At 37.5% G+C, this 23,416-nt stretch overlaps 1 protein-coding gene across 2 annotated transcripts; it reads left to right on the top strand.

Moving 5' to 3' along the window:
• The first annotated feature begins 789 nt into the window (after nt 1-789).
• On the top strand, nt 790-22,866 carry rab11fip1b (RAB11 family interacting protein 1 (class I) b). Of its 2 annotated transcripts, XM_077243483.1 has the most exons (6): nt 790-1,292; nt 10,544-10,971; nt 11,823-13,320; nt 18,568-19,812; nt 21,715-21,826; nt 21,985-22,866. In XM_077243483.1, the coding sequence occupies exons 1-6, from the start codon at nt 943-945 to the stop codon at nt 22,189-22,191; spliced, it is 3,840 nt and encodes a 1,279-aa protein (XP_077099598.1). In that variant the 5' UTR covers nt 790-942; the 3' UTR covers nt 22,192-22,866. The 2 variants fall into 2 exon arrangements, with proteins under 2 accessions (XP_077099598.1, XP_077099599.1); XM_077243484.1 differs by lacking the exon at nt 18,568-19,812.
• Nucleotides 22,867-23,416: the final 550 nt, after the last annotated feature.

The raw sequence follows: 23,416 nt of genomic DNA, 5'->3' as shown, positions 1-23,416 counted from the left end.
ATCTCTTTTGCAATAAGAATAGAATTGATGTTCATTTGTGTTCCTTTTTTCATGAACAATGAGAACTGGTCACTGCCAGCATGACAATTTAGTATAATTGTTGCTTTATGACACTGTGTAGTTCTCCAATGTCTAAAGTTAGACAATTTAATTATACATCTCTATTAAGTGTCATAACTGAAAGAAGCATGAATTATTTTAAGCTACAAAATACAAAAGCTGTACTTGAGTGTGCAATGACAAGTTGTTGCTAAAAACAAGTTGCAAGAAGCATTAGTCATGGTTTAATTTAGGCAGTCATCTATATAAATCTTAGAAATTAGTCCATAAACCTTCCTAAGAAATCAAAATGAAAGTAGCCTATATATATATAGAGAGAAAGAGATATAGATATAAAGAAGCACAAAAATTAAGCCTTTTTCGGAGATGTTTTTTGTTGTTGTTGAGGAAATATCAAAACAAACAATACAAATTCAATACATTTCAAATGCTAGGGGGAGGTATAAACAGTATTATGGAATACTTTAAAGAATGTAGCCTACATGTTTGTAAAATTCGAATAGTTTTTTGTTTCTTCGAGGGCAATATTGACTCAATATAACGCTTTACTTCTTTTTTAAATGCACATTTATGAATGTGAAATGTACACCATCAAAATAAAAATAATAATAAAATAAGTGCGGGGTAGATTGTTTTCAGCTCTGCCCAATGAAACAATTATTCGTTAGTCACAACAGACCACGCCCACACGCAGTTGCTTCATATGAACGGGCGTGTGGGCGTGGCCTCAGAGTGACGCTCACTTTTTGCTTCACAGGATAAGTGAAACTTTTTCAGCGAAACATTAACGGACCTTTGACACAACTTCTCTTCTGGCAGGACGGCTCGCGCGCGTCCTTTTGGTTTTCGGTTCCAACGGAAACGGGTTAGGTTTTCACAGAAATGTCTCTGGCAGAGCAAAGCCAGCAGTGGTATCCCACCAGCGTCCAGGTAACGGTGCTCCAGGCGCGGGAGTTGCGGATCAAGGGGAAGAATGGCACCAACGACGCGTACGCCATCATGCAGGTGGCAAAGGATAAGTTCTCCACCTCGGTGGCCGAGAAGAGCGTCGCGCCGGTGTGGAAAGAGGAGGCCGCGTTCGACCTGCCGCTCTTTCACCCCAGTAACGCGGAACGCTGCACCCTACAGGTGTGTGTGATGCACCGGTCTCTGATGGGACCCGATAAAACACTCGGTCAGGCGACCGTCAACCTCCTGGAGCTCCAGGACAATAAATCCCGTAATAAGCCAGAGTGAGTGAACGTGACTTAACATGTATCCTGATGACTTGTGCATTCTTGAGTTCTGTTGCGTCACATGAAATGCATTACACTGAAAGATTTTATTACTATTATATATATATATATATATATATATATATATATATATATATATATATTATAGTAATAAAATCTTTGGTTCAGTGTAATGTGTATATATATAATACATTACACTGAAATATTTTATTACACACACATATGCACACACTCTCCACACATTTGGCAGAAGATATCTGATATCCTTCTGACAAACTAAGGCATTTCTCAAGTTCATGTAACTTTTCTCTGCTTCTTCTTATTAGTGTTTGAATGGTATTTCACAAGCATACTTCATTGCTGAGGGATGCCATCAAATCATCCTCATGTGGAAATAATGGGCTGAGCTTGGAGTTCTCTCATGCACTTGGTTATGGTAGACTAGACCGAAGGAAACAGGATTTTCCCCCTTAACCAGAACCGTCACAGACCTACATGTTTTCTTTTTAAGGTTATGAAAATCCTAAATGAACGCTAATCGAATGTGGAAACTCACAAGATCAACCCAATAATAACTTGTTGGATAGAAATTTCTATTTTGGGTTTATTTGTTCAGAATTTCAGTTTATCCAGTGTGATAATATGTGATTCTTGTTTGAGCATATTAGTTGTTTGATGTAAGACTCCATAGACTAGACTTGTTTGATGGAAATTCCACTGGCATTCCATTGGCAAGGTCTGGTGAAACCAACAAAAGATCTGGTCATTGTTCCATCTCGCTGTAATCCAGAGCCACACGGTGTACATTCTGCACAGACTTCATGAATAAATTAGTTTAGCTCTAGACATCCTTGTAACATCAGTCACGGAAAAACAGCAAAGGTCAGAACTGAAATTTAAAAAGTGGCACACAAATCCGTCACAGCATTCTGACCTTCTGGATTTGAAGAGCTTGCTTTAAAGAGCTTGTTTTTTCTTCACCTGCTCCCTGAATGACTTTCATTGTTTGCTTGTAAATGCATAAAGCTTTTGATTACACCTCGTCTGGTCATTTTCATTACGAGACCTAATTCAATCTCATGCACAAAGGCAGCCAGTGCAAGTCTGGCCTTCTGCCGAATAATTGTTTTACTCTATAAGTTCATCTCACTGTTGTTGAGTCAGAATGAAAACTGTTTTCTAATGAATTGGGCCACTAGAGAGCTTGGCTTCTATGCCGTCGGGTTCTTTTGAGTCTGACTGAGACGTTTCCTGTTGTGATGTGATAGTTTTAGTGTGTGATATATGTCCTGTTCTAGCGTGGACTGCTGTTCCCCTCGGGTCAGAGGAACCGGAAACACAGTCCGGTGTCTCGAAGCTGACTCGTATGAAACTGGACCTCTGTGTTTCTTGTAAACCGATCTGCCATTCTGATGCTGATTTTAAAGGATTAGATTTCCAATCTTGTGGCTGACTGACATCAACACTGTGTTATCGCTGGAAAATCTCATTTGACTATTCAAGATTTAATGCAGTTGTGCTCAATTGACAGCATTTGTGGCAGTGTCGATTACCACAAAATTAATTGATTTTACATCACATGTCCTTCCATTTCTTAAAAAAATATTAAGGTTGAATTGGGCCAATTTTTGGAGGACCTAAAAGTAGAAATGTGAATCTTTAATAAAAAAAACAACTCATTTTTGTAACCTAAATTATTTTTAAGAAATATTTTTTTGATTTTGTTGTGGTAATCAACTTTATGCTAAATTAAGCATAACTTGTATTGAAACCAGAATATTGCTTAATTTCCAAGAAGCTGATTCATTCTTTCTGCCAAAACTTTAATTTATTTCCTGTACTTCTCATTGCTGTCAATTTCACTGATCATCGTATCAGTATTTTCTTATCTACTGTTCTTAGTTCCAGCTTTTTCTTGTATCATAACATTAGAAAATGAAGGTCATTACTTCTAAAACATTTAGGCTATTTTTTTTGGTATTAGTTAACATTTATTAGTTAAGGCTCTGTCTGAGGCTGAGTCAGTTACACTGCTGTTCAAATGTTTGGAGTCAGTTGAGATGATGATTGTTTATTTATTTTTAAAGAAATGAATGACTTTATTCAGCAAGAATGCGTTAAATTGATCAATTGACAGTAAAGACATTGATAAAGTTATAAAAGAGTTCTATAATCAAATAAAAGCTGTTCTTTTGAATATTTATAACAATAATAAATGTTTCTTGAGCATCAAATCAGCATATTACTTCTGAAGAATCATGTGACTGAATGGAGTAATGATGCTGAAAATTCAGCTTTGCATCACAAGAATAAATTAATATTTAATATTAGAAAATGGTTATTTTTAATTAATATTTCACAATATTGCCGTTTTACTGTATTTCTGATCAAATAAAGGCAGCGTTGAGCATAAGAGCCTTCTTTCAAAACATTAAAATACCTTACCAACCCTAAACTTTTAAACATTAGTGTATGTGTTTTAACACCCCTCAGAACCTTGGTGTGTAACTCACACCCCTTCTGTGCACATTTAAGCTTTCACTCAGATTCCCCTGTTATATTGTGCAGTTATTTAAATAAAACTGTATTTTGGAGAAGGGCAAATATCTAACATCCCATTTTCTGATTGTTCTGTTTGTGCCCCAGTTCTCAGACTTAGACACATGTTCCCTGATAAGTTAACTCCAGTTCTGTAAGCGTGGCATAATGTCAAGGCTTGCCAACTGCTATAGACTTCAAAGTCAAGAAAGCACTTAGTTTTCTCTCTGTCATACATATAGAGGATGCTTCAGAGGATATGCCTAAAATATGCTAAAATATAAAAAATGCTAATACAGAAGCTCCTGAAAGGCATCAGCCGTTCCTTTCTGCTTGACCTTATCCACTGAGACTTTGACAGTAACACTTTCCTGATTCCAGGCAGAATGGGAGCACGTCTTCTATGACTGCTAACAAAGTTTTCGTTGTTGGCAGTCTGTTGTCTTATCTCCTTTGAATATTACAGATTCTGTCAGGACCACAATCGTCAAATACGATTGACAATTAGCATACAGTTTGGCTTGGCGGTATGGTTCTGTTCTGGGTAAGAACTACCTGCAGCCTAGCATGGATGAGAGCAGCGATAACCCCCCTTAGGGTAAACCGACTAAGTTCTCAAATGATGTTGTACATTAAAATATTGAATTATTCATGCTGGTTCTGTTCTGATTCAAAGGGGAATCAGAATGCCAAATCCTGACTGATGAGAGGAGGAGCTGGGGAGGGAGGAGGGTAATGCGCTCCTGACAAACGCAATAGCAGCTGATAATACTCAGGGCTCGAATTTCGGTGCGGGATTGCGGGTATTGCGCATCATTTTAATCATTCCCGCAGGTCTTGCGTTTATAATGCGGGATATTCCCGCCAACATTCATTCAATCTAGCATGTAGGCCTATAAGTAAATTTAACCTGACAGATTATAAGATCAAATCAGTCATTTTAAAACTTTCTGCGAGACGCAATTTCACAAACAGCGTGAGTGATTCTGCCAGTGCTGCGTCTTCTCTGTCTCTTAAAATAGGTTACACAAGGCGAGCCAATCGCGCTGCAGCTGCAGGCGGTGATTCTAGACTCTCGCGTTTCAGGAGTCGGGACATTTGATGGAAATGTCACTTGCACAATCGGGCCATTGCATAGTCACTATTGTTTATAATTTGTGCGTCTTTTTAAGTCTTACCTATTTAAACATTCAAGCGATTTTAACCCGCATAACAAACAGCTCGTGAGTAACATAACTGAGTTATTTTTCTTGAATTATAGCGCTTTAACGGTCAAAAGCACACAACGTTGTCTAAATTCCAGTCTTGGGGAGTATCCTCTCAAACTCAATCGGTTATGTCTTAAAAAAATAATACAAAAAGAAAATGCATGTGACACCATAATGAAAACAGTATGGGCCGTTCACGTTACGTCTTTTGCGCGTTCATCCTCTGCTGAAACGTCTTCGTCTTTATGGAAAACGCGGCTCATGATTGCTTAGCAACAGGGAGCCCTTTTTAAAAGAGGAGAAAGTGACGCGGACTGCGCTTTACACGCAACATGTGAACGTTGGATCCGTGCACTAGCTCTTAAAGTGAGAGTAGCCTAAAATGTGTCTGTCATTATTGTATATAAAACAACAAAAGATAGCTTTAATTGTAAGGAATCAGGATTAATAGCCTATGTATTCAAATTATACAGGACTAAAAGACTATTCCGTGTTATTTTACATTTGATTACTTTTTTCCGTTTCTAGCATTTCTGAATACTAGTGTTAGACCCAAACTTTTCTCTTTATTTCATGTATTTATTTGTGCTACTTTTTTCAATTTAATTCAGAGATTGAAATCAAGCTTCCTTTTGTTGTGTAAACTAAAAAAAATGACCCCATTGTAAAAACACAAATACAATGAGTGAGCAAACATTTAGCTAAACGTATTTTTTAAAAATTGTCTAAAAAAAACTCCCCCCTCAAATTAAAAAATCCCCCCCCATAAGAATGACCTAAAGGGGGATTTCCCACCTATTTTCCAAAACGAAATTCAGGCCCTGATACCGAAGAGCTTATATATGGATGCTGTGATAGGCTTCATATTCCTATAGGTAGATGTGGATCAGCTGAGAGTCCGCTGATGCCAGCTTGACTAACATGCGAGCTTGACCTGCCAGAACTGGCGGTACTCTTTATTTTTGTAATAAGTTAAATTGAATGTCTTTTACCTCAGCAGAAATAATTCAAGATTATGAAGACTTAAATGGGTAGGAAAACTGGGCATGTTGCCATCCAAGGCCACTTCCGCCAGTCTGCTATAGATAGGCTTACCAGAGTCAAATATTGCCTTGATTTCGTAGGAAATACTTCTTAGCACAAGTTTAGTCATAATGGTGTCGACTTGTACTGTTACCGGGTGCAGGAATTCCAATAGTAAACGTTTAGCGGGAGTGAGTTTCTTGCAGTTCCAGTGAATGATCCAGAGCATTGACGGCAGTGACTAAAGGCTGCAAAGAGTCGTAAATATGGAGAGAATTCTGCGACGGAAAAATCAGAAATTCAGTGTTTGTAGTCAACATTTCAAACTGGTGTGTTTTGCTTCATCTGGCAGACTCTTTCTGACCAATAAATTTAACGGCCCAGGTAACATGGACAACGAGTAAACCTTGTTCATTTACATACTACCAACATTTGTTTATTTTTAACCCGCTTTGTATCGTTACAACATTACACTTTAAATCTTGGTTAGTGATGTTTTGCTGGTTTGGAAATATCAATAAGTTCCTATAAAGTATCATGATTTTATGTTACATGACAAAACATGTCTGAGCAACATAGATTGTCGAATATCAACAACTAAGTGAAGCAAGGTCCCTGTGCTGCTGTGTGTGATAACAGTCCTGTCAGTCAACGTATTATCAGCACACTGGCACATACTGTATAGGAAGTCAAGCTGTAGAGAGACACACTGGAACAATGAGACATCCAGTGCTGATTCATCTGATGCTGCGTGCACTTCCTGTCTGGGCACAGCCTTTATTGAGGATCTTTCAGGGCGGAACATGAGTTTATCAAGAACTTTGCTTATTTCGTTTTTTTTATTAGCTTACCTGACACTTTCCATAAGGAGGGTACAAAATAGTCACTTCAACAAATGGTCCGTGAACCATCAGTCATATAAACAATTATATGAGCATGTTTTAATCTTCAATAAATTAGTGTTATAATTGTTTTACAACTTTATTACCACATGTTGGTTTGACAAGTGTACATTTCACATAAATTAATAAAAAAAATATTAGTTTGATCACTTTGTCCTATGCTATGGTTGAGCTTGACCATGTGACATTTGAGAATATAGAATAAGATTTAGCTGTCTAATAAAAACTATATAAAAAACAGTACAGTGCTTGAAATTAAGTTAACATTAACTGAAATTATATAAAATTTTAAAATCAATATTTTATTTCAGCTATTTGCCAAAGCAACATTTCTCTCTTTTTAAGTTGAAGTATTATAATAACTAAAACTAACTAAATACTAAAAAACCTAAAGAAACATATTTAAAAATAAAAACCTAATTCAAAGTATTAACAAACTATAATAGTATATCGATAATACTAAAATCTAAAAATTCCCAAAGAGAATTTTAAGAGGAACATTTTAAGAATATCTTTTTGTAAGGGATAAATCATGATAACCCTAACATCAAAAGTAAATATCACTTCAATGTATTATTTTAAAGTACATTTGTGTGTGTGTGTGCACATGGGTTGGGGGGCAGACTTTGAATTTTTTTTATTGAAAATAGCTTGTTTTCATGTATGGTTAATTTTTGACTAGATAATAGCTTATCTAAAAGGTCTCACAAAAAAACCCCTCTCAAACAAGGCAACACCCTGTTGCAACTTCCCTTCTGTGAACAGAACTGTAATGCAACGTGTGTGCAGTTGACAGCGATCTGAATGACATCACAGTTTGCATCAGTGCATTTCCATGGGTGTGAGGTGTTGTCCGAACATGTCGTGTCAAATGAGCACCTCCCAGATGTGCAAAGCCATTTCTCTTGTCATTGTGCAATTAGTTGGTTAAGCAACATCTATTGTTTAAGGGCATAATTGTGATTGCTTATGGTTCAGTCTCTCTAGGACTTGATTTAGCAACTTTCTGTTTACCAGACCTTTAACCACTTCTGTTTAATGCCTTGGAATTTGTGTTTTACACCATGATTTCAGTTATTCAGGTTCTTAGATTTATGTCTAGTAAAGCCAAAACTCTGCCATATCAAATATTAGATTATTTCCATGTAGTAAACATTAAAACATCCATGCTGTGATTCAGAAATGTAGTCAAGCGACATTAAAAGCCTGATGATAAAATCTTTAGCCTATTGCATATTCAATATTGCTTTGTTATCAGTACAAAATTAACCAACATTGTGACAATTTGAATGATAACTTGAAATTTGACATGCTTTTAGCTAATGTTTTTAGTTATAATATATGTAGGCCTAGGTATTGCTGTTTAGAATGATTTGTATGCAACATAAGTTAATTTAATGCAAATCAGTGTGGAAAATGAGACTTGAGTATTTTATAAAACTAAATTGGTGTAGAACTTGTATTACTTCTGCTTGGCAACAACAATCTATATTTTGATTTATGATCTAACCCTAACCCTCTGATACCCCACCCTTTTTGAGCCATTTCAAAGCAAATATATAAATATCATGGCCAAAATGTGGTTTTCAGCAATATTGTCCATTCTTACTAGCCAGTATATTATTCTCTGACGTAGATGTGCTGTGTAATGGTACTAAATGTTGTTGAGGCGAAGGCGAGCTGCAGAGATCATTTACTAATAATCCCAGGGTTAGATGCTTTATTTAGCTCCCGTGTCAGCACAGTATTATTCATCAGATAGACACAGAGTATTTAAACACACGCCCAACATGTTATTTTCTCCACAGTGTTATCATTGCATTACTCACTCTGTCCAGTGCATGTTCTGTCATCATGAACAGAAACCCATGGTTTCACAGACTAAAATGAGCTGATAACTGAAAAATATCTTCAAATACTTGGTAAAGACTATAGTCTCGTTTTGCCCACCTGTGTTGTCCAGGATATCAGATGGAGATATCCAGCTCCTGACGGGCAATACTGTGAAAATAAGGAAACAGCTGAAGCTCTGGAAGAGATTTGAGTGTAAAAGTGTTAATATTAAATTTTTTTTTTTTATTAAAAGTTATAACTCACATTGGTTGTGGTTCTTTTTATAAACCTTTACTGTTACTAGAGTATGTATTAGCCTAGAGAATGTGTGGAGAATTGTTTTGGATACTGCCGCCTGTAACCGGTAGGCGTGGTTAGCCTGGCCTCGTAAGGGCAGCAAAGCAAGTGCATTCTGGGAGTTGTTGTCTTTCAGCCACGTAAATAAAAAATACATGTTCTGCCTTTTCTCAGTCTAGAATGATTCAATTTCAAAAATAATTTCACATTTCTACTATATAAATGATCACTATTAATTACACATTCATCTTCCCAGAGCTGAAGTATCCCTTTAAAGTAGATTTTCAATAACCATCAACTGTTTTAAGTTCTGTGATCATCACCAGTTCTCCATTTCCCCCCTGGACCTCTTAGAAGAAAACAAGACAATTATCTCAGCGTTTCATTTCCAAACCCTGAAGTCAGGCACTCTGTCGTATTTTATATACCGATAATGGCTTTTTCCTATTTTGTCTAAAATGCAGTTTTTAATTTCAAAATGCACTTTCATTTGAGACCATTATACCTCTATGTAGTAGACTTTTCAAGTCATTGTCCTCCGCTAGTGTCCTTGAGTTACGATAAGACCGTCACTTGGTCATCGAACTGTAATGTGCCTTTCTGGTTTATTGCCATTGAGGAATGTCAACAATCACATGAATCTATTTACACAGACTTTGGGATTCATTTTATTGCCGAACCTTATGTCAGGCACTCTGTCATATTTTATATGGGGTTTTCCTGCAATGATTAAAGTTGTTTTTAAAGCAATACGTTTGGCTCTTACAAGGTTTTAGTGAACTGCCATTTTTCCTCGTAAATTCCTCATCTGACCCTAATATGCCAAAGTGTGTTTTCTGCCCTGAGTGTCCGTAATGTGTCATTCACAGAGCTTTCTCTAAATTGCTTTTCTAAGCCACTTACTCAATTCTCACAGCCATACGCTACTGCTTTTCCATAAAATGAGGGCTGTGTGCAGTTACAGCACCCTTGTGTCCTTTTTTTCCTCTGTTTTTTCATGGATCTAAGTTTGTTGTTTCTTACAGTCATGTTAGTTCAGTAACATGTAACATAATTTACTACAACATTCAGAATTTTTGTTTTTGTTTTGGACCCTGAAATCATTGTTCTCCCCCAGTGTCCTTCAGTTATAACAAGTTAGTGTCTAGGTCATTGAACTATAATATGCCACTCTGGTTTAGTCGCTGAGGAATGTCAACAATCATGTGAAACTATTTACTTGGACTTTGGAATCCCATAGCTTTGAGTGCACAACAACCTTGCAAAACTAGTCAGAATTGCAAAAATGACTGTAAGTGTAACTACATGGCACAACACATTCTTTTTCTATAATCTCATATTTTATCACAATCTTGCCTCTGGCTTTCTTTTTTCTTTCATGAGGGGGGTTCTCTGGGAAATGAAAAATGCTTGAAACTAAACATCCTGTGCTAATTGTTTCCAACAGATGGTTTAAATTGATGGGCAAGACGGGGAAAGCTGACAAAGACCGGGGTGAGGTGCTCCTAGATATTCAGTTCATGAGGAACAACATGACAGCCAGCATGTACGACCTCTCCGGGCAGGACAAGTCACGCTCACGGCTTGGCAAGCTTAAGGATAAGCTTAAAGGGAAAAAGAAAGATGGGATGTCGGATTCTGCTTCTGCCATTGTGCCTTCATTTGGACAGGTACTGACTGACAGCGAGGGTGAGGAAGAACCTGACGTCACACCTGGACCCAAAAAGAAGAATAAACTGAAGTCTCTCTTTGCACCCAAGCCGGGTTTGCACCGTAACATGTCCCAGTCCATGTCCACGCTTGCCACCCTGCCTGAAAAAGACTCGGCCATCAGTCTGAGCAGATCGTCTGGCCTAAATGTAGAGTCTCCTGAAGGTATCACCACAAAATGCATTTCTGCAATATTGATATATCTGCTACCATATTGTTCTTGTAGGTTGGTACAGTTTGATGGTAGCAATGCCAAGGTTATGGGTTTGATCATGAGGGTAATCATGAACTGATTAATTTATGCTCTTGTATCTGCCAAATGTAAATATTGATATCATCCATTATTAATTATACTGGTTTAGTCATGATTTGATTCCAATTTCAGCTAAATCAATTTATTCTAAAATTAAAACTATAAAGTATTTCCCCATGACATCAGGAATCAAGTCATTTTCATTTAAAATTCTGACCTATATTAATAGAGATCACCAGTCGACCGGCCATAAATTTAGTTTTATTTTGTCCGATCTCTATTCTGGACTTGCGCACAAACTGCATGCATTGGAATCATTTACTAACATCGCATTTGTGTGGAAATATTTTGAAGTCTGTAAACAGGGCGTTAGCACAGGACAGAGACGGGACACGCTGAAAACGGATGCGAAGAAGAGAGCAGACGTGCCAGCAGAGCAAATACTGTACCAGGCACAACAAGCTGTCTGTTCACAATGTTTAAAAATATAAGAAAAAAATATAATAATTGAATTGAATGCATTTTTTTCCCTCTTACCTCCATATAAAGAAGTGTTTATAAGTGCAGCACTGCTTTGTGTACAAGCGTTACCTAAAGAAACCGCTGCTGTTCCAGAAACGCCACCTACTGTCAGTGAATTTGCATTTTCATTCAGTCCGTCTGCTGTTTTTGTTTTGTGCAGGTGTCTGCAAAAATCTTTAAATTAGTGAAAAATTTCAGTGGTGGTGTTATATTATTGATTTATTTCTTTTTATCTTCAAAGGCAAAAGGAAATTTAAATTTCTGAAGCACAAGCGGACTGGAAGCTCTGACAGCAAGGTTTCCCAAGGGTCCGGCTCTCTTGGAACAGGCATGGTGCAGGGCAATGTGTGCATCAATGGCAGTCACGTCTACAAGAAAGAGCAAGAGAACAGAGCTGGTTCCACCTTCAGCCTGAACAGCTCAGGCCATGGGTCCATGGAGGACCTGCGCAGAGGTCATGACCAGAAAACCTCAGCGGACTCTATTAAAACCTCTGACCTGCAAACTCATGAGAACTCAGTGGAAGAGATGCACAGAAAACAAGCGGAACAGAGGAGACAGGAAGTGGAAGTCAGAGAAAGACTAGAGGAAGAAAGGAGACAGGCTGAAAAGGAAGAGAGGAAATGGATTGAGAGAGAACAGGAAAAAAAGAGATTAGAGAAGGAGGAAGAGAGGATACAGTTGGAAAGAGAGGAAGAGAAGAGGAAGCTAGAAAAACGGGTAGAGGAGAGGAAAAGGATTGAGAGAGAGGAAGAGAGAAAGAGGATAGAGAGGGAAGAGGAACGGAAACAGATGGAGAGAGAGGAAGAGAAGAGGAAGCTGGAGAAACAGGAAGAGGAGAGAAAAAAGAGTGAGAGAGAGGAAGAGAGAAAGAGGATAGAGAGGGAAGAGGAGCAGAAACGGATGGTGAAGGAGGAAGAGAAGAGGAAGCTAGAGAAAAAGGAAGTGGAAAGAAGGATTGAGAAAGAGGAGACAGAAAGGAAAAGGATTGAGCAGGATGAAATGATCAGAATAAAGAAGGAACAGGAAAGAATTAGAGAGTTAGAGGAAAAAAGAGGGTTTGAGGAGGAGAGGATCAAAGAGGAGAAAAGGAAGAGAATGGAGGAAGAGGAAAAGGCAAAGAAGGAAGAAGATAAACGGAGAAAAATGGAGGAAGAGGAGAGAACAATACTTGAGAATGAAAAGCTGCGAAAAAAAGGAGAGACAGGAAAGATTGAGATGGAAAGACTCACTGTAGAAGAGGAAAGACGACGGAAGGAAAAAGAAAAGGTGGAAGCAGAGGAAAAGTGGAAAAGGGAAGAGGAGAGAAGAATGATTCGGGAGAAGGAAATGAAAGAGCAAGAAAGGTTACGGCTTGAAAAAGAGAAGGTGGAGTTCGAGAAAAAGAAAATGGAAGAAAGGATGAAAGAGGAGCAGGTGAGAAAAATGGCTGAGGAAGAGAAGGAGAAGAGGAAGCTGAAAGAGAAAGAAGAAATGGAGAGAATCAGGCAAGAGAAAGAAGAAACGGAGAGACAGAGGAAAGGGAAAGAACAGCGGCCCGAGGTGAAGCCCAGGAGTGCTCGACTGAATACAAGTAAAAAAGCACCTGATGAGATTAACTTAGACTACACCCCATCCACGAATCCCTTTGGAGACCTTCTCTCATTCGACGAGAGCTCCACCAATCCCTTCGAGCAATCCACCGGTCCTCAACCTGAAGCCCTCAGTCGCTCAACTAAAGTGTCTGCGGTCAAGCCAAGGTCAGTTTGTTACTAGAAATCACAGAAGCTTGTGTCTTTAAACTACACCCTTCGGCATTATTCATGAAACACGAATAGATTTTTCATGTAAATCCTTAGTGAATTTATTCTTATATTAATTGTTGCCTAAGAATGTAGTTTTTTTAGTTTTTTTTTATAATTTACACAGAATATCTGCTTGTGTTACATGAATCAGCCCCTAAAACACATGACAATTTAGTAATTTATCTGTCCTCAGTGAAAGCAAAATGCTGTGGGAAGTGTTGAAATCAGCCAATCAGAACACTTTTTATGTTTAATATACAGCTACTGTATGTGGGGTAGATTTTGGACAAATGGGATTTTGCATAAACCGTTGTAAAATATAAATAAGAAAAATACTACACAGGGATTAAAGTTCTCCGTCGCTACGACGGATTTCCGTTAATTGCAGCGAGTCTATGACGGATTTCCGTCAATTGCAGGGTTCCCGTCTGTCCTTAATGTCTTAAATTCACTTTTCATAATGTTAAGGCCGTAAATGGGCTTTCATTTCTCAAATAGTGTGATAAATGTCTTAATTTTAGTTTGAATAGGTCTTAAATTAAGGAAAGACGAGGTGTATTCACCCTGCTGAGGGGGATGTGATAAAGCCTGGATCGGAGCGAAAGCACGTTCCTCTCTCCACTCTAACATTCTGTAATCACTTCGCTTATGGTCCAGTCCGGGTTTTCAATTCCCGCTCACGGAAAAACTGCTCCGTGTTCACTCAATTAATCTTAGTTTTGGAGAAGTGCCTGTCAGGCTACAGCTGGTTTGCTGCGGTCCGAATCCGAGCGAGTTTGTTCCCTGCGCTCCCCGCAGGGTTGGTCTGGTTTCACGTTCAACTTAATTCTATCGAACCCTGGTGCGTTTGCGTGCATATTACGTCAACGCAAACGTGCACGGCGCATGATAGAAAACAGAACGCGGGTCAATATTGGCCGTTTCTCAATACCAATAGGCTACGCAAACCTCGGACTTGCGTCCTTGATAGTTCGGACTTGGCAAGTTCGACTCGGGAGAACGAACTCCCGAGGACGCGAGTCCGGTTATTCTGCAAACGGATCCGCGCCGATCTTGGTTTCGTCACTCATCTCGCTCTGGCTACTCCGGTTATCTCTTTATGTATATTTTAGTCAACAATAAAATGAAATATGGTATAAAATACAACTCTGCCTCTTTTCATCAACAATAAAACGAAATATATACAAAACACCTCTTTTCATTTATAAATGAACATATTATCATAAACATATTAGGCCTATATGGCCACACAAATGTGGTTCAGATAACGCACATTGATTATCTTCACTCCATATATTTATAACAACACGCAATATAAAACACAACCCTGCTTCTTTTTGTTTTCATTTTAAAAATATGAAACATTATTGATCATTAAAACTGACAAACTTAACAAACAGAGACAGGGTTGTATCATTTTATTTTATTATGCATGTACACATACAAGAGAATGCATAGTAAAATATATAAAGAATATTTTATATATTTTAGAATATATAACATTACACAACCCTGTTGCTTTTTGTTAAATGTCAGTTTTAATTATCAATAATATCCATAAAAGTATAAGTAGCCTAATATGTAGGCTATAAGAAGCTATACAATGAGAAATAAAGCAAACAATTCAGTCAAACATTAGTCAGCTCTCTAATAGGCTACACAGTTAAAGTTAAATAGCCTAAATATATAAAGTTATGAAACTTCACTTTGCCCTCAGCCAAAACGATTTGCCATTAAACAAACTATATATTAATATAATTTAGCATTGTTTGGTCTTATAAGATAAATAAAAACATGCACTGAAAAGTTATGTAGATGGTTGATTATTTGTCAAGCTAAGTAATTTTTTTTCATAGATTAAAATAGCTTTTAAAATATGCAAACTGGCAATATTAAAGCGGTTTAAAACATCTCCCCTTAAAACGATATTGGTCTCGACTATTTAAATAAAGTTAAAGGAATATGACTTGGCCTGAAAAAAATTTTCAGTCAGAAGAATTTCTTTCACTTTAATCCCTGTACTACATTAAACAATTTTCAATTTAGTGACCACAAATTGACCAGTCAGTTGACTACTCAAGTCACCTTTATTTATAGTGCTTTTTACAATACAGTTTGTTTCCAGAAGAAAATGGCGTCACAGTCCAGCTTAAGTTCAGTGATGTTTAAAAAAGTTATTAATTTATTTATATATATATATATATATATATATATATATATATATATATATATATATATATATATTAGTCCTTCTCAAAAAAATAGCATATTGTGATAAAGTTCATTATTTTCCATAATTTAATGATAAAAATTAAACTTTCATATATTTTAGATTCATTGCACACCAACAGAAATATTTCAGGTCTTTTATTGTTTTAATACTGATGATTTTGGCATACAGCTCATCAAAACCCCAAATTCCTATCTCAAAAAATTAGCATATCACGAAAAAAGGGTCTCTAAACGAGCTATTAACCTAATCATCTGAATCAACTAATTAACTCTAAACACCTGCAAAAGATTCCTGAGGCTTTTAAAAACTCCCAGCCTGTTTCATTACTCAAAACTGCAATCATGGGTAGGACTGCCGACCTGACTGCTGTCCAGAAGGCCATCATTGACACCCTCAAGCAAGAGGGTAAGACACAGAAAGAAATTTCTGAACAAATAGGCTGTTCCCAGAGTGCTGTATCAAGGCACCTCAGTGGGAAGTCTGTGGGAAGGAAAAAGTGTGGCAAAAAACGCTGCACAACGAGAAGAGGTGACCGGACCCTGAGGAAGATTGTGGAGAAGGACCGATTCCAGACCTTGGGGGACCCGCTGAAGCACTGGACTGAGTCTGGAGTAGAAACATCCAGAGCCACCGTGCACAGGCGTGTGCAGGAAATGGGCTACAGGTGCCGCATTCCCCAGGTCAAGCCACTTTTGAACCAGAAACAACCAGAAGCGCCTGACCTGGGCTACAGAGAAGCAGCACTTCACTGTTGCTCAGTGGTCCAAAGTACTTTTTTTAGATGAAAGCAAATTTTGCATGTCATTCGGAAATCAAGGTGCCAGAGTCTGGAGGAAGACTGGGGAGAAGGAAATGCCAAAATGCCTGAAGTCCAGTGTCAAGTACCCACAGTCAGTGATGGTCTGCGGTGCCATGTCAGCTGCTGGTGTTGGTCCACTGTGTTTTATCAAGGGCAGGGTCAATGCAGCTAGCTATCAGGAGATTTTGGAGCACTTCATGCTTCCATCTGCTGAAAAGCTTTATGGATAAGATTTCATTTTTTAGCACGACCTGGCACCTGCTCACATTGCCAAAACCACTGGTAAATGGTTTACTGACCATGGTATTACTGTGCTCAATTGGCCTGCCAACTCTCCTGACCTGAACCCCATAGAGAATCTGTGGGATATTGTGAAGAGAAAGTTGAGAGACGCAAGACCCAACACTCTGGATGAGCTTAAGGCCGCTATCGAAGCATCCTGGGCCTCCATAACACCTCAGCAGTGCCACAGGCTGATTGCCTCCATGCATTGAAGCAGTCATTTCTGCAAAAGGATTCCCGACCAAGTATTGAGTGCATAACTGAACATAATTATTTGAAGGTTGACTTTTTTTTGTATTAAAAACACTTCTTTTATTGGTCGGATGAAATATACAAATTTTTTGAGATAGGAATTTTGGGTTTTCATGAGCTGTATGCCAAAATCATCAGTATTAAAACAATAAAAGACCTGAAATATTTCAGTTGGTGTGCAATGAATCTAAAATGTATGAAAGTTTAATTTTTATCATTACATTATGGAAAATAATGAACTTTATCACAATATGCTAATTTTTTGAGAAGTACCTGTGTGTGTGTATATATATATATATATATATATATATATGGAGTAAACCGTGATGTCATCGTCCAGCTCAGTTCAGTTCTTGTATAATAGTGTCAATGCAGGTAGATCAATATTATTGTTGAATATTAAATTAAATGATACATTTAATGTCCCCATCCCTCTAAGCATGTTTACCAATCAGAACCAAAAGGAAGCACTCCTTTTTCATGAAGTTTGTGGCTTGACAGACATCCAGCAGACTCTAACAACTCAACATCTTTGGAGCTTACTGACAGTCCATGTTTTTCATAACTCATTCATTTAGAATTTCACAGAACTGTTTCAAATCATTCTTCAAACATCTCCTTTTTACCAATTCTGCTGGAAGGCAAATCCATGACCTGTGATCATAGCTTTAAAATGAAAGGGATGGAAGTGTCTTTCAGTGTTTTTGTGGTATGATTAGACTCGAGTTCAGTGTGGTAGGGTCCATAACATCATGCTGCCATGATTAACACCGTCCTGTAAGAGCGTTTGGCATCATTATGAAATATGCAGTTGTGTGTGTGTTGTTGTGAGCGTGTCTGTTAGTGTCCTAAAAATGTCTGGCATGAGAAGCAGTTGTATTGAAACTTTTTCCAAGGATAATATAGACTTATACAACTTCTATTAGTCTTTCTCTATCATATTTTCTGAAGATGATTACCATACCGACTCAGTTGAATAACCCTTAACCAAATAAAATACAAAAACCTGAATAAACGAAATCTTTCTTACCGTGTTATCTGTTTATCTATTTATTTTCTGAGATGCTGAGATGCATTAATGCTGACAGTTATTTATAAGGTCTCTAACCCTCATTGTGTTAACTCGTGTGGTACATAATTGAGGTCTAACCTAGAGGAAACTTGAGAAATCTGTTTCCCTGGAAAACGGCTGATCAAGCAGTTCCTTTCCTCTGACTCATGCGTTTAGACTTGAGGGCTTCATAATGGTTCTGGAATGTGTAGGAGACTGGAAGTAGACAACTCGATTTGTGTGTGCCTCTTTAAATCTAAACCAGTTATCTCTAGCAGTTAAAGAAAGAATGTTCTGTCCTCAAATTTTCCTTCTGAATTTGTTTCAGAACGCTTTGTTGCTCAAATGTAATAAATGTCCATAGACTTATTCCAAACAAGTTTAGAATGACATGAGTCATTAAAAAACAGAATTAAAATTATGCCATCATTTACTCAAAGTAAATGGGGTCAGTTTTAATGTTTAATGCTTTTAGTGGTTTTGATTTCTATTAAGCAAAGTGGCTTTATCTTGCAACGTATTTAGATTTTGAGCAGATGTGTCTGACCGAGTTTAATCTTCCCTCTCATTATCCTGCTCCTTCAGTTCTTCTGTTTCTGGAAACTTCTTTTCACAAGCATCTGTGCCGAACACCAACCCATTCTTAGATGTTTCTGAGACTGACAACACTCTCTGTGTTTCCGCTAATGGCATCAGAACCGTCACAGAAAGATCAGAGAAACGACGTGCCCCAATGCCTCCCCAGAACAAGGCGCAGATGGAAAAACCAGACATTCCTCCAAGAGCACCAGCAATTCCTCAAGCCACACAAAGTTTTCAATCTAGAGCATCTGAAGAAGATGGGGACTCTTATTCCTGCAGTCTACGACAAGACAAACGTCCCACACCTTTACTACCAGATGTCTCAAAGAACAGGCAAGAAATACAAAATGAACATGCAGACCAATCTACGACGACTCTTCATATTGGAGAATGGAGAGCTACTAGATTCCAGGAAAAAGACCAAACAAACCAAGGGTGCCCAGTCTCTCAGAATGAGTCAAGGACTTTTGACGCAGACAATTTTAGGAACACCAGTTTATCACATCTTAGCCAGAGTCTTCCCAGTAACAGACAAGAAACCAACCCTTTTATATCTACCGAGGTCAAAGTAAATAAACACAACAAGGGTCCAGCTCCAAAGCCTTTATTACAGTCAACATCATGCAATAATTCTGCATCTAAACCTGAACCCAACAACCTAGCCATTCGTAACGTCTATTTGACTGAAAATGCTGTATCCCTTGTTGAAGACAGAGCTACCTTATACTCTTGCATTGATCAACTAGATGAGTCTTCAAACCAGTTTACTGGAGAGCTTGTATCTGAAAAGCCTTCCACTAAACCTGAGTCTGTGCACTCGGATGACCTTTCCTCAAGAGAAAGTAGACTTTTTGGTGTTTCCAAAAAGAGTCGGGCCCCGTTGCCGCCTGCCAATTCAGCAGCAACTGGCAACCAGAACTCAAGCCAGCAACCAGAAGCTGTACTGAAGTCAACCGGTCAACCCACCAGATCAGATCAAGACAAGTCATTAACTATTAATAGTAGTATGTCAACCTCATGTTTTACCCTATCCCATGGAAACTCTTCTCTAATCTTGAATCAAGCTCTCAAGATAAATGAAGTGCAAACTAAGACTGAACATTCTCCTCTGAGAGTGGAAGCAGGCCAAGGGTCAGGGCACTTGCCGCAGGCCAGAGTTTCACCAATTGATGTTAAGTCCATCATTGTGCAGAATAATGGAAGTGAACATGAGAGAACAGGTGATACTGCTGCCTTCAAACCCTGCAGGTGAGGCCTCCCGTAGAACTTCTAGAGACCCTTAGAAGTAGTAGCAGATGTCAAAAGTAGGTTTCTGTTAGCCATTAGTTAAAATTCAAAGTTCTTGAGAATTTAAAAGGTTTTAAAGTTTGAAGTAATGTTCGAAACAGAATTACTCTCAAGAGAATTTGTTTTTTGTTATTTTCAATTACTAAATTTCAATGGAGAGCAGACAGTAGTATTTGAATAATCTTGGCTCATGAATATTAATTATGTGAGATGATGCACACCTAGTTCTCCAAACTCACTTGTTTTTCGGTAATGCAGCCCTAGACGTTTCTAACAATATTGGAGACCTTGATTATCTTGTTCAGGTGTGTTTATTTGGGCTTGGAGCTAAAATCTGCAGGAAGTTGGCCCTGAAGCAGGATCTGGTACCCCTGTCTTGCCCGAATTGTTGCTTGTGTGTTTGATCAACACCAAGCAAAGGGTTCTGTTGGTTAAGTTGTGAATTGATGTTTTTTCTTTAAGTAACTTCAACAACTCTTATAATCAGGGTGGCCGTGGGTCCTTAAGTCGTAAAATGTCTTAAAAGTTTTCCTAATAAAAGGCCCTAAAAGTATTAAAATGTTTTAAATTCAGATTTGATGGGTCTTAAATATTTCTGGTCACATTAAGGCTAAAATTTCCCAAGTCTGACGGACCCAATGTCCGTCAAATAACCAGTGAAGCATCGAATCGTGAGAATGATTCTGATTTTATTACATAAACGGCGATTGATGTGTAATTCTGGTAGCGCTGTGCACGCTGCCTGTCTCTGTGAGAGATTTTATAGTGAGAAATCAAAACAAATGAGCATAACAGCACAAAAAAAACGTATACATTTTACCTATACAGTATGTTTCTTCTGTAAGTTTTTTTTATATTTATGACATATGATATAGTTAAGTAACATAACGGGAGCTATTTTGCTGAATATTCTCTCGATTGCAAATGTTACATTGGTTTTAGTTCAATAAACAAGTAGTTAATATTAAATTACTTAGTTAAAACTTAAATATTACATATACGTATGTAATGTGTATTTACATCACAGGTTTGGTCTTAAATTTCATTCAAAGTGTCATTAAAAAGGTCTTAATGTCTTAAATTTAACTTTTTTTATATCTGTAGACACCCTGATAATGTTCATGTAATTTCCCAAAAAGTAGAGAGGTTATTTATTATGGTGTCTGTTGAAGATTATAACAAAAGTTCATGTGACTTGTTGCCTAACTGCAAGATCTGCAAATTGGTCTACATCAGATTACACTCTGGACCCTAGATTACTCATTGTTGGGACTTCCATGCGATTCCACATAACTAGACTTTCTTAAAAACACAATGGTATAAACTTTGTATTTTCTGAGTCTGGTGAAATATATGGGATGTTTAATTTCCCAGTGTGAACCTTCTCCTTTTACATTAACTTTAAAATGGTCATTCAATCATTGAAAACCACAGTTATGAACACTTTCATCTTTGGAAATAAAGGCTTCAATTTTCACCTTTTTTTTATTTTTTTTTAATACGAAGTACATTTAAAGCAATGTTTTCCAAACCTGCACCTGTAGGCACACCAAACAATGCACATTTTGGATGTCTCTCTTATCTGACCCATATATTTCTGGTCTTGTAGTCTCTACTAACGAGCTGATGAGTTGATACAGATGTGATTGATTAGGAAGAGTTGGAAAATGTGTAGTGTATGTGTGCCTCCAGGAACAGGGTTGGGAAACTACATTAAAGCCAACAAATTCAGGGCTCAATGTATTTTTTTTTTTTTTTTTCAACAATTATCTTCTTGCAGAGTCCTCCGATTGACTGCTTTTTATTCCACCCCTGCATTCTTAGATCTGCTTGTAAGACTTACAGCTCTCCTTCTCTTGTCAGGCCGCATGCAGTGAAACCCTTGAGCACCACTGACAATCATCCAGACCTCAGAGAGACCCAAGACAATTCCAGATCTGCTACAATTCCAGGTGACATGCAAGTCAAAATGAAGGTAGTGTAAGCTTTTTTTTTCTTTTTGTTTTTCATCTACTATTGTGCAACAGTTTACCATGAATTGAACAGAAATATGATATGGTGTTTAAGATGTTCCTCTCACTTGACTTTTTTTTTTTTTAAAGATGATATTTCTGTGTTCCATCTATCTTTTAGGCCCCAGAGGCTAAAGGGACAGGGCCGTACTCCCAGTTAACCAACGAAGAACTCGTAAACTTGTTGGAAAAGCAGAAGGTGCAGCTTTCACAAAAGGACTCTAAGATAGGGGAATTGGAGCTGTATATAGACAATCTTCTAGTCCGTGTCATGGAGGAGAACCCCGGCATCTTAATGTCCTTGACGTCGATGAAGAAATCAGTTTGAGGGACAGTACTTTTGTAGTAGAGGGTTTTGTATCTAATGTGCACTATAATCACAAATATGGGATGAACAACAATAGAAGGTTGTGGGTAAATCACAGAGGCCTTTCACTAGACCACACTACTGAGCTGAAGATCAGGTTGATGTATACCTGATTTATAACATCTCACACTAAATGGTGACAACATGAATGTTATTTGGCTTTATGCAGATCCACCTAACCATGTGACTGATAACATATGATTTATTTCAAGTAATTTCAATATAAGTATTTTCCCTGTTTTTTACTGTCCACTTTTTCCATTTGAATTGCTAATATTCTTTGGTTAGTTTTCTTTTTTCATGTTATCATCTATTAAATGTTTTGGGCAAAGCATTCAATGGAAGTGATCCCCACATTTTCACTAAGTAAACAAAATTGTGCTATATACAGTTTCATATTCTTTCTGCAAAAAAAGTTATTGTTTATGAAGCTATATAATGTTTGTAGACAGCACTGTATTGATACATATTTAAGCACTTTAAAAGAATCAGGTCATCTGTAAATAATGAATATGTGATCATTTGTATGTTATGCCTTTTGTCATGTGACTTTACAGTTTTATTATTCTCTTATTCTCAGAATTTATTATTCTGCTTTTGAAATAAAGAATGCCATAGGTGTGGCCAGCCTCACAACATTGTGTCCACGTGCAGTTTTAAGAAGGCAGGTTAAGCTTTTAATTGTTATACAAAGCATTGACTGAATGTCAGATGACTGTTTGCACACAGCATTCTTGGTAATGTTTACATGCTGCTGATCCTAAGACGAAGAACCAACTACATTTATTTTAGTGTTACATTCGCAACGATAAAGTGGTTAATAATGTTACCCTAGTTTACACTTTAAATATTAATTTACTCATTGCATTTTACATTAGTTTTATTGTAATCTCAGTTATTTTATTAAACTGATATGTTGGACACTAATTTCGCATGATGGTAACTTGTTAACAATCAAATATTTCCAACTACAAAAGTATTAAAATAACATTTATTACTTCAGAAAAGCATAGAAGACAAAATGATTTACCGGTGTGTTAAGTTTGTCATATGAGATACCTCTATTAATAAATTATGATGACAGTTTTGTACTTTTTTAATATTATTTTTCGAACATGTCTAGTTACATTACATAATAAAGAAATTTTTATTGACAACAGTCTTATTTCCGCCCGGACCTATAACG

The sequence above is a fragment of the Siphateles boraxobius genome, unplaced genomic scaffold, assembly GCF_051911475.1.
Source record: "Siphateles boraxobius isolate OS27281-9 unplaced genomic scaffold, OSU_SipBor_1 25, whole genome shotgun sequence".
In the NCBI taxonomy this organism is placed as follows: Eukaryota; Metazoa; Chordata; class Actinopteri; order Cypriniformes; family Leuciscidae; genus Siphateles; species Siphateles boraxobius.
Note: the sequence above shows the minus strand (reverse complement) of the source record. Positions and strands in the feature narration are given on the sequence as shown.

Coding starts and splice junctions, on each gene's coding strand:
- rab11fip1b (XM_077243483.1), top strand. CDS start 943: ATGTCTCTGGCAGAGCAAAGCCAGCAGTGGTATCCCACCAGCGTCCAG. Junction 10,972..11,822: donor AAATGTAGAGTCTCCTGAAG/GTATCACCACAA, acceptor TTATCTTCAAAG/GCAAAAGGAAATTTAAATTT. Junction 19,813..21,714: donor GCTGCCTTCAAACCCTGCAG/GTGAGGCCTCCC, acceptor TTCTCTTGTCAG/GCCGCATGCAGTGAAACCCT.